A 12,399-nucleotide genomic window follows, 5' to 3' on the forward strand; every position below is an offset into this window, starting at 1 on the left:
CTAGATAAATTTGTGAACAGTAAAGGAATTAAGGGTTATGGTGAGTGGGCGGGTAAGTGGAAATTTGTCTCAAAGATCAGCCATGATTTTATTAAATGGCGGGGCAGGCTCGAGGGGCCGGATGGCCTACTCTTGCTCCTAGTTCTTATGTTCTAAATGACACCATTTCATTTGTCATCTTAATCACTTGTTGTACCTGTATGCTAACATTGTGAGGCATGTCCTAGGACACCCAGATCCTGCTTATAACCTAGAGCTCTGCAATTTCCTTGCTTCGTTATAAGCTGCTTTTCTATTCTTCCTATCAAAATATAAAAGTTCACATTTTCCTGCATTCGTCTGCCACATTCTTGCCCAATAACTTAACATTTATATATGTCTTTGCAGATTTTTTATAGCCTCTTCACGACTTAGTTTCTTATCGTTGTGTCAGTAGGAAATATTGTAATCGTACATGTTCTTTTCATCCAAATTATAGAATCTTCAGAGTGTGGAAGCAGGCCATTCAGCCCATCAAATCCACACTGCCCAAAGAAGAGCATCCCACCCAGACCCACTCCCTCCCCCTACCCTTTTCTATAACCCTGTGTTTCCCATGGCCGATCCACCCAACCTGCACATCTTTTTGAACTGTCAGAGGAAACTGGAGCACCTGGAGGAAACCCATGCAGATATAAGACCATAAGACAGAGGAGTGGAAGTAAGGTCATTTGGCCCATCGAGTCCACTCCGCCATTTAAATCATGGCTGATGGGCATTTCAACTCCACTTCCCTGCACTCTCCCCGTAGCCCTTGATTCCTTGTGAGATCAAGAATTTATCGATCTCTGCCTTGAAGGCATCTAATGTCCCCGTCTTCACTGCACTCCGTGGCAATGAATTCCACAGGCCCACCACTCTCTGGCTGTAGAAATGTCTCCTCATTTCCATTTTAAATTTACCCCCTCTAATTCTAAGGCTGTGTCCATGGGTCCCAGTCTTCCTGTCTATTGGAAACAACTTCCAGGCGTCCACCCTTTCTAAGCCATACATTATCTTGTGAGCTTCTGTTAGATCTCCCCTCTAAACTGTAATGAATACAATCCAAGGATCCTTAGCCATTCATCGTATGTTAAACCTACCATTCCAGGGATCATCTGTGTGAATCTCTGCTGGACACGCTCCAGCGCCAGTATGCCCTTCCTGAGGTGTGGGGCCCAAAATATGAGGAGAATGTGCAAAGTCCATACAGTTGCCTGAGGGTGAAAATGAACCCAGGCACCTGGTGCTGTGAGGCAACAGTGTTAACCACTGAGCCACCGTGCTATGCCAAATGTCATTTAATATAAGTTGTAAAAATTCAAGGCTCTAGCACTAATCCTGTGATACTTCGTTCATGACGTCTCGCCAGTATGAAAATGACCCATTTATATCTCCTGTGAGCAGAACTTCATCCTCAAATTGCTACCCTCACGTCATGAGTTCCTGGATGTCATGGTAATCACCAATATGGCACCTTGTCAAATGTTTTCTTGAAATTTTAAGTGCAGCACACCCACAGGTTCCCTGTTACTCATATTGCCACTTACTTTCTCAAAAAGCTATAGTAAATTAGTTGGCCGTTATTTCAATTTCACAAAACAATGTTGATTCTGAGATTTTATTTTAGTTCGGTAACATTCTCCTTAATACATTTTACAATTTTCTTCATTACTGATATTAATCTAACTGGCCTGTAGTTTCCCGTCTTCTGTGTTTCCCCATTCTGGAATTAAGGCGTCACATTTGGTATTTTCTAATCTGAAAGGTCCTGTCTAGAGAATTTTGAAAAAGTTACAACTTTGTTTCATCTGTTATTTCAACAGCCACTAACATTAAGACACTGGTGAAGTCCACCAAAACCTGGGACTTGCTAGCTTTCAGTTCTAAGATAATAAAATGTGAGGCTGGATGAACACAGCAGGCCAAGCAGCATTTCAGTTCTAATTGTTTTCTGAGATCCTTTCCTGGTGAATGCAATTGTTTTAAGTTCCTTCTACCTTTTAATGCCTGACTGACAGTCATTTCAAGGAAGTTAATTGTCCTCTATAATTGAAGACAGATACAAAATAACTTTAATTCATCTGCAATTTTCATTTTCTCAATTATTAATAACCCAAACATTATAGGGGACCAATGTATACTCTCTTCCTTGCTATATACCTGTAGAAATGTGTGATACCTTATTATATTACTAGTTAGTTGTTTTTTTTATTGTACTCTAAATTCTCCCTCCTTATTATCTTTTTGTTATTCTTTGCTGTGTTTGAATATTCTGTGTAATCACTCATCTTTATAGGTTTGGAGATAGTAAGAACTGCGGATGCTGGAGGAACACAGCAGGCCAGACAGCATCAGAGGAGCAGGAACGTTGACGTTTCAGGTCTGGACCTGCTGTGTTCTTCCAGCTCCACACAGTGTTACCTTTGTGGGTTTATGTGCTTTTTCTCTCATTTATTTAGTCCTGTCTTTTACTTATCTATTTAGCCACAAATTGGATATTATTCAAATGGAGTTTGTACTCGTTTACTAGAATATTTCTATTACGAATGGTCTGAAATAAATCCTTACATGTCTGCACTGATAACCTAATATGCCAGTTTGCTTCACCCAGCTCTGATACCAAATCAAAGTTACCCTTAATTAACTTTTTTGAAAACTAGTTTTAGATCCAATCTTCAATCCTTCAAACTTATTTCAAAGTTCAAACATGTTATGATCACCGCTACCCAGGTATACCTTTGCAGTCAGGTCTCTGATTGGTCCTGTCTCACGCACATTACCAGATCTAACAAGGCCTCCTGTCTGGCTGATTCCAGAATATGTTCCTTTAAGAAACTCTCCCAAAATATGCTATGATCTCATCACCCCAGGCCTTCTTAGCTACATGCTAATTCACGCATGTACATTAAATTCGTACGATTTTGACTGTACCTTTCTCACAAGCCCCTGTTATTTTTCCTGCACACCCTTTAATGCATTGCTAGTATCAATATGGGGCCTATGTACCACTCCACAAGCAACTTCTCACGACTACTTCTGATCTCTGCCCAAATTGATCCAACATCTTGATCTCCGAAACTAAGTTAATCTTTCGCCATTATATTAATGTCATCCTTTATTGACAGGCCTATCCCTCCGCCTTTTCTAATCTGCTTCTCTTTCTTTATTGTCTCTCACCCATGATAAAGACTGTGATCTGAATATTCGTCTTGCAAAATAAGGTGAAAGTAATCATTTAACCAGGATGCATATCATGTTTGGAGAAGTGCTATGAAGACAATGGTTTTAAGGTTTTTGCACATGGAGGATGAGGAATAAAAAATGTTTGCTGACGATTGGAAAGCAGTACAGGATAAATAGTCAACATAGAGTAAGTGAGTCAGTTCGAGGGAGCAGGTTTTCATGCGACTACCTTGATGAAAGTATTGCATTTCACTTGGGCAAATGAATTGCTCCTAGAAAAGGGAAAAATAAGCTTCACAAAATCACATGGAAAGGGAAAGTTAAATCACTCAGTCAAATTCTTCAAATTCCCTTCCTAACCACTGCTGGTGTCCCTATTCTGTACGGACTGCAGTTGTTTAAGAAGTCAGCTTACCTTCAACTTGTCAAGGGCAGTGAAGAATGTGCAAGAAACACCCACACCCTGGGAATAAATTTAATAAAATGTTTCATGCATAATCTGTTGAATACTTGGTTAAATAGCAAGACTAATTGTAGGGAATTCTGTCATTGTCACACCAAGACTGTAGATTCTGCTTGAAGCCACAAAGTACAGTATCTTCCAAGGGCAAAGCCTTTCATCCAGGGTGAAGAGATGAGCCATAGCTTTGAAAGTGTCTGTTGTTGTCACTGTCTTGACTGTGTCTGTCTGTCTGTCTCTACTCAACATCCTTGTTGCAGAACAGGATATAAAGAGCTTCAGGGAAGTACATGATTCCGGGTTGTGATATTTATTCCGTTTAATATATTTCAAAGCTATTGGACATTTTGTGCAAGTATATTGAGCCATTCATGTGTTTCCACAACTAAGGTACAACTAAGTTTATATTTCTCTTCACATCGCAATTTGCCAATCTTGCTTCCACAATTACTATTTCTAGGATTTGTAGGACAAAATTATTGAATGAAGGACTTTGTTACCTGAATGGTTTCAAGTTGGTGAGAACCGAGCCTAATATTTCAAAAAGAATGTGTTATATAAGATTGTGTTATTAATAGTGCACCAGTTGAACATAGATATCAGCTGAATGAGAACAGTGTATTCTTGTAAATCATGCAAAAGGAATCATGATGCAGCTGCTTCCAGAATTTTTTTGTCTAATATTTTTGCTTACTGTCCTGCAGGATTTCTGCTGTTTCTGCGAGGATTTATTAATTATGCAAAGGTTCGGAAAATGCCAGACAGTTTTGCCACTCTGCCAAGGACTAGGGTCCTTTTCATCTACTGAGAAATAAGGTCAGTCACTGTTTCAGATTCACCAACAACCTTGCATTGCAAATTTCTGCTTTTCGGAGAACAAGGTCTCAGAAAACCATATCTGTTTGATTTGAACATCACGTGGCACTATTTTAACCTGGGGAAGAGGATGAAGAAAGTCTGCGTACTAACCTGTTGAATTGAATTCCCAGTTTGAACAAAGCACGAAGCGGGAGTTCAAACTTTTCTTAAAAAAAAGCCTTTTAATGTAAAGGAACCTGGTTATTTCCTAAACCATACTAAGGCTCGAATTAGATACTAAACACTGCAATGTGGCCAAACAATTCATTTCCATAAATGACTTCTACAAATGTATTTTTATTTATAGAGTTGAAACTTAATATACTTTTAGATTTTTTTATTCTGAGACCCTTCAGTTCCTCCAGGGTGGGCTGGGTGGGAAAATGGTGGAAGAGTGTAATTTGCTGCATGCTTTAAGCACCAAACTCTCCATTTCAGCAGGATAAAGATGTACTTTGGAAAAAAAATGTGCTTTGGATGTGTTACTCGGCGGCAATAAGCAGACGGTGTTGATTTTCTTATTTTAGCAGCACTATTCTGCTGTTTGTCATTGAAATCAAATGAAAGGAGGAAGAATGCTGCCAGCTTTAAGATGAAAGGTTCCAATATCCTGTGATCGGACAGGATTAGAATACAGAATTCATCTTTTCAGTGTTGTGTTCTTCACTATCTTTTATTAATATAGCATTGGATACTTCCATGTCTGACCATAGCTCTGTAATTCTCTTGCTGCTTTTTCTCTCCCTGTTCTGACTGAAAATAGAATGAATCTCATTATAGTTCATAATGTCTTTTTTTTCTTTCTCTCTACAGATGGTTTCCTGGAGAGTGATTTCCTGCATCTGTAGATTGAACAACTCGTTCACTAGCAACTGACACCTGCAGGAAGCGGACCTCAACTGGGACGCAAAAAAGTCGTTGGGCTGGGTGGGGGGGGGTTGGGGGGGCGCGGCTGGTTAAATTACTGCATCAGAAAAGGACAACCAGGACAGTGTTTCGTATCTGTTTTTAGATGTACAATTTTAATAGTGAATGCTGAAAACTTGTAATCATTATACTGTTTTAGTGGCAACCGTTGAAGTGCTATCGCAAAACTGGTCTGTGATGTACTAACAATGCCTTATTCATTTGTAGTCATTACCTAGCATGCACTTTGCCCTGATAACCAATAGAGGGCACAATTGCTTTTCTTTTTCCTTTGGGCTTTATCATCAGTGAATTTTAAGATGACAACATAGTGTAGAAATGATGCTGGTCATGATAGATGTTTAAAATAATTATACTCCTTGGCGGCTAGGATCTCTGTTAAGTGGTGAGATGATGTGTTATCATTTGCAGAACCACTCTTCCGCATTTTGAGAACAGACTAATGCACTTTTTGTGCTTTCTGCCAAGAGTTATTGGACTGTACTTTCTGGTTTTATTATGTTCTATGGTATATGACTGTAAATAGATCAGAACATCTAATAAATGTAAATTCTATAACAGCCTTCTGAATCAGTGCTTGTTCGGTGAAAAGTGCAACACTTTGACATACCAACTCCTATCCTTTCATAGCTTGAAAATTAATTATTTCTTACTTCTCTTCCTCCTGGTGCGATTTCATGCCACTGTTTATTTTAACAGAATCTCTAAGCTGGTGGCCTTGGCAAGTGCTAGCAAATTTCACTTGTATTATAGCTGACTGTGTGAAACTCTGTTGAATAGTATGGGCAGTTGAGAGCAGCACTTTGCTTTCCAATGTGTATGGTGTGTAGGCTGTGTCAATAGGGAGTGCTAGAAATGGTTACTATCTCAGATGGGGGGGGGAAAAAAGTAGTCAGCAGATTCTACTCCTGATTATTATCCAGTGCCACATATTTGAATGTTCACATATGGATCTCTGGTGAGAATCGATCTTGGCGGTAATAGGTTGGATAGATTGCCAACGCTCTTATCAAGTTTTGCACAGGAAGATTTGGTATTTGGAGAAAATACTGGAAAAGGGCCAGTGTAAACTAAATCAGATATTGAATCAGACTGAAGGAATATAATTTGCCAAAAATCTATAGTTGCACTAAATCTCCAAGGATTCAGGGTTTCAACTTTAAACAAAGAAGCTGTAAATTGTCTTTCACCCTTGATTTATCCTATTCATTGTTTTCTGTTATGTCTTGTGATGAATGTCATGTTTAAAAATACCAGGAAGAAATACTAGGAAGCTTTAAAGTCAAGGGTGATAATTGGAAAGCACTTCGTGTTGATCATTGATCTCTTATAGGGTCCTCTTGGCTTCTTAACTGCTTAGAATGATGGCTTGTGGATTTCGTCTTGTTTTCTGTCAAGATGAACTCCATAAACAAAAAAACAAGCAGGTAGTACCCTTGGAGGCAAAGGGTAAGCCGTTTATTAGAGTTAAAATAGCCTTTTCACCCTGATCCAAAGTAATAACTTTCACTTTTAATAATATGTCTGTTAACCCTTGCAAGAGCTTTAATTGTCATGGAGGGTATGGTTTTATTTGCATACTTTTAACAGTAAGGCTCTGGCTTTAGGGCAAACAGAAGCTTAATTATTGAGATGATTTAAATGCTTTATGATAGGGCAACACTTAAAACACACGACCAGTTTTTAAAATCCAACTCAGAGATTCCCCACTCCTTTCGGGGTGCAGTGCACTTCCTCACCGATGTGGAGCATCAAATCCGTTTAACCTCATTTAGCCAAGATCTGATCCAGGAAGAAGTTGGCTCCTACTCAAATAGGAGTCTGTTGTTATAGTTAAACCAATTTATTATTTTAAAACGATGACAATCGAGTATGTTGTTTAACTGGATCAGGTTATTTTGCAGTGCTCAGCTCAACAACATACTTGATATCTTGGGTCCTTTGGTTACTAGCACATCACCTGCTGAGTTGCTACCTTCAGAGGTACAATACCATTTACGCAACCACTAAGGGAACTAGAGTGCATTTCAATGTCATGGTGCCACTTCTTGGGTATTCAAGAGGTAAACTGCCTGGAAGGAAATCTCAAATTCTGTAGCATGATATAATGTAGGTGCCGTTTTGTGTCCTTGTTAGTTCTAACGCTGCTCTTGGGTTACTAGCATTGATTAATTGTAAATAACTTTGTAACAGAAGCAACAACACGAAAGAAAACCTCAAGTGTTGGAACTAGGAAGTTTTTATTCCCATGCATACTAGCCTGCACTACAAAACCAGCTATGTGTTGGAATGGTCTCAATGCTGCTTTCATTGCTGTATAAACTTGGTTGTATAAATGGAGGTTTTTGTTCTCACACTATGTCTCTATGCAGCAGTGGTCTCATGTTTTATTCCATAGCCCAGGAATTAAAAAAAGCAATTTGTGCTTATCTGGATAGCAGGGGAGAGTCGTAGAGTTATAGGAGAGGCCTATGTTATCAATATCATGTAAACAGCTTTTACTGCTGTTGAGAAAGGTTTTACTTAAGTGAGATTGAGTGATGAAAGGCTCAAAATGCCCTTTATTGAATAAGGGCAGCTTCTGTGGAAAGCAAAAAAGCTTTCTTGAAAGTTTATGTAGTCTCTGGGGCTTCAAAATACCCAGTTACCATTATGAGAAAAGAAAATAGCAATGAGACTAGAGATAATTATTTGCCCTGAATGCCAAATGAGAATAGACTCATGTTGTGCTAAGAGAGGGCACAAATTTCCAACGTGTTCGTGTGCACTAATTTGAACTACAACAACATACTTGATGTCTTTTGGAGCAGCAGTAACAGCCTGAATATATTGATGGGTGAAACCATGTTAGCGAGTCCTGGTTGCAAGATTCAGAAAATTGTTTCAGTGAATGAACATCTAATCCAAAAGGATTTGTAGTATTTAGCAAAATATACTGGCTCCCTTGTCTAATCATTTCCCATTGACTACTCCCCTGACCAATCTTTTGACAGCAAATCAGAAGACAATTTTAACAGGAAGCTGATCCAAACCAGCTTGGAATTAAACTGTTGCTGACCTCTGTGGCAATGACTTGATTTTACTTATCCTTATTGTCATTTCCTTTAGTGGTCTTGCACTCATCTATCCACTAATTTTTCTAACCGTGCAGCCCTTCAAAATCGCTGCATTTCAGTTCTTGTACCCTGTGTTTAGAAACAGGAGTAGGCTGATTTACTGTTGAGAGTTCATAGCTGTTCTATGACCTAATAAACCCACATTTATGCTGTATCCCTGTGTAATGAAAGTTAATGAAATGTGACAGTCTCTAATTTTGAAATAATAATTGATCTATCATCTCTTGTCAGTTGTGAAGAAATTTATAAACTTTACCAACTTTAGTGTGTACAGATGTTCCCCAATTTCATTTCTGAAATGTCTGGCCCTAATTCTTGTTCTGTATTATCTAGTTCTAGACTCCCTGAACCACATAGATAGGACAAATAGAAACTATTTGTCCTGCTTAATATATTGAACACTCTGATCAAATGACCTTCTAAATTCTGATGAATACTACGCTAGAGTTTTATTGCTTTAACATTGTTGGTCATGTCTTCAGCTGCCAAGACCTCAAACTGGAATTTCTTCCCTAATCCCCACGGCCCCTGTACATTTGTTTTTAGAATCTACCTCATTCACCAAGGTTCAGTCACCTGTTCTACTGTCAGCATTTTGTAAATGTGTTTTTTCTTGTTGGTAATCTTCCTGTGAAGAATGTTGTAATGTTTTTCTATGATAAAGGTGCAAAGTTTTCAGTCTTGACTTCATTATAGCTATGTTTATCTTCCTCTTATTTTAATTCAGAATTGCTGTGGATAGTTAATTATGTGCTGTGGAATGGATTATGGATTGATGGGTCATGAAAATGAAGAATGAATTTTTATAATTTTTGTACAGCACATAGGTAGCACTGGTATCTGTTGCCTGACAACGGATTGAAGTAGTCTAGAGAGTTGTTAAGAGCCAATTAAGAACCAGTTGCTGGGTATCTGGAGTCACACATTGGCCGGAGCAGGTAAGGACAGCAGATTTTCTTAAGAATATTATTGAACCCAGGTGGGTTCTCAACAATCGATGCATGCTTTCCATCAGGATGGTTTTTAATTTTAAATTTGTTTTTTTATTTAACCAATCTGTTCGAAGATGTTATTACACACACCTGGAGTAGGTGGGACTTGAACCCATGCCTCCTGGTTCAGGGATAGGGGCACTACCTCTGCACCACAAGAGGGCTCCCTCAGAACAGCTTTGAATTCCAGATGTTTTCATTGAATTCAGATTTCACCACCTGCCATGATGGGATTCAGACCCATGTCCCCAGAACATTAGGAAATCCAGATCACTAGTCCACTGATTTTACCACTCTGCCACTGCTTCCTTTTCTGTTTGGCACCTCTGTTGTATAACTGGAGAAACAGCCAAACAGAAGTTTGGGAAATAATCTTTTTGGTGTATACCAATAAACAAAGCACCAGTTACTTTGGAAGAGATTTTACATAGAATCTAAATATACTTACAGTCCATGAGCACACAAACCTACATACCTCCTTGGATACATGTATCAGAAACTTTATTTAATGTGGTTCACAAGAAATGAATTTCTGGCTGAATGCCTGGACATGAAATTAAAGTTCCCACTCCTCCTCTATCACCACCACACCGACCACCAATACCACCACCCCCGCAACCCAAAACCGTTGCATTGTTCAGCAAATCTGGCCAGTCACTGACAGCCATACAAAACAGGGAGCTTCTGCGTTTAATCTCTTGTTCTTAGCTATTTTGTAGTTCTAAGCCAAAGATGTCATATGAACACTGATCTGGAAATAGAACTACATCTGTACTCACCTGTGAGCTTTGGAGAGACAGGTTTCATGGTGATATCATCAGGCCCACTCCTCCCTCCCCAGTGAGAAAATGACATTTACATGTTAAGACTCATCTCCTGGGAGAGACAAAGTGCAAGAACATGATGCTTTCAAGAGATAAGAATACAGAAAATTGGTGGAATTAAGAAGTGAGTTCGGATTTATGTGATGTCAAGTGAATTGTTCCCTTGTGTAAACCAATATATTAATGGCCTGCATCAGACTGTAATCTGTTCTAAATCATGGAAATTGTAGCATATTAAACCCATGCAATAGTGCTTAAATTGAATTTTAATCCCCCTAGTAAACATAGTTAATCCAGGCATACCATGCCTCAGTGCATCTCTCAGGAATATTATGCCATAAAGACAAGAGTTTAATATTATAACGTTAGTGAAATATATTCTCAAGTCTCTGACAGAAGGAATTGCTTTGTATATAGTTCCCCAATGCTTTGCAGAGTTCAGCAATCAAGTTGCTAATTCTTATAGGTTCGGAAGACATTGAGCAGAATCTTGCATTAGTTTTAGGTAAGTGCAAGTTGTGTCAAGTTTTCTAAAGGTTTTTCTTAAATCCCACCAAGCCATGGTGGTTATTGCCAGATCTTACCAAACTCACTTCATTTACTACCTACCTACCTGCCCTTATGGTATTCCTGTCGTCCAATTCTAGCTGCACCTTACCAGACACTCTTCCCAGAACAACTTGCCATTCACCAGATATCCCAAAATTAACTGTAATCCCCGGCACTAATGCCATCTTTAAAAGTACACCTTGCAACTTGATAGACAACCTGGAGCTGCCCTATATGGTCCCTGATATTTGCCTCAGACAATGGGAAATTGGCATCTTGCTTTGTGTGCAAGGATCTGGAAATCCTGCTGGACCATGTGATACACAGACAGGACATTGTTCCCTGAGTACAAGCCTTGATGACCATGATAACAGACCAAGCTGCCATTATGGCCAGTATCTGGAGGAATGCTGAAGCAGTGTAGGGAGAAGGTCAATGACCTTCTACGCTTGGCTAGTGTAGTTTCGCCATCTTCCCTCCAATACTTTACACTCTCTTACTGCTACTGTGCCCATCTCCCACCTAGGCCCGTGCTCTACCATCTTCACACTGTTCTGCACCATGCCTGTAACATTTTTCAATTCATTGTCAGCCACCCCAACTCTGACAGCATTAACCCTTCATGCCCTTTGTGCTGCTGACTCACTTCCTCTGGACGCCTCCCTACCTGATTCATAAGTAACAGCTGTTCCATCCACTTTCATCTCCCATAATACCAACCTCTCTCATTGAAGAAGGAAAACAGCTTACAATAAGGCTGAAAATATCAATACAGGTGTTGGACCACCTGACATTTGCCTCATTAGCCCATATGTGGAGAGCATTTTGACTCTGATTGCCCTGAGTAGCTGATTGATCGTATCCAAGCCCCTGGAATGGTATCAGAAAGGCTGCTTTTGACATACTATGCTGTTAGTCCTGAACAAAGACTTTCTGCCTTGATGTGAGTGAGTACTATTGATAACAATAATGAGGTTCTTGGCTTTATGTATGTGCTAAAATGTACGACAAGGCAGAAGTAATGTGAACCTGGTATCTTTGGCTGAAGAGGCAAAAGATCAAAACAGGCAAAGCAAGGAAGGTATGCTGTGAACATCTAGGGCAGTTCATAGTGGGGTGAGTGTTATCACAGTAAGTGAACAGGCTAGGGATGTAGTATCAGAGATAATGGGAACTGCAGATGCTGGAGAATCCAAGATAACAAAGTGTGGAGCTGGATGAACACAGCAGGCCAAGCAGCATCTCAGGAGCACAAAAGCTGATGTTTTGGACCTAGACCCTTCATCAGAGAGGGGGATGGGGTGAGGGTTCTGGAATAAATAGGGGGAGGCGGACCGAAGATGGAGAAAGAAGATAGGTGGAGAGAGTTTAGGTGGGGAGGTAGGGAGGGGATAGGTCAGTCGAGGGAAGACAGACAGGTCAAGGAGGTGGGATGAGGTTACTAGGTAGATGGGGGTGCGGCTTGGGGT

At 39.7% G+C, this 12,399-nt stretch overlaps 1 protein-coding gene across 2 annotated transcripts in view; it reads left to right on the top strand.

Moving 5' to 3' along the window:
• The window catches only part of LOC125458274 (NEDD4 family-interacting protein 1), a 45,393-nt gene extending 39,384 nt beyond the window's left edge, over positions 1-6,009 (top strand). For both annotated transcript variants that reach the window (XM_048543420.2, XM_048543419.2), the window contains exons 7-8: positions 4,369-4,480; positions 5,336-6,009. In XM_048543420.2, the coding sequence (XP_048399377.1) occupies positions 4,369-4,472 (104 nt within the window). In that variant the 3' untranslated portion in view covers positions 4,473-4,480; positions 5,336-6,009. The remainder of the gene's footprint in view (positions 1-4,368; positions 4,481-5,335) is intronic.
• The last annotated feature ends 6,390 nt before the right edge of the window (positions 6,010-12,399 follow it).

This window comes from Stegostoma tigrinum, chromosome 13 (genome assembly GCF_030684315.1).
Source record: "Stegostoma tigrinum isolate sSteTig4 chromosome 13, sSteTig4.hap1, whole genome shotgun sequence".
Classification (NCBI taxonomy): Eukaryota; Metazoa; Chordata; class Chondrichthyes; order Orectolobiformes; family Stegostomatidae; genus Stegostoma; species Stegostoma tigrinum.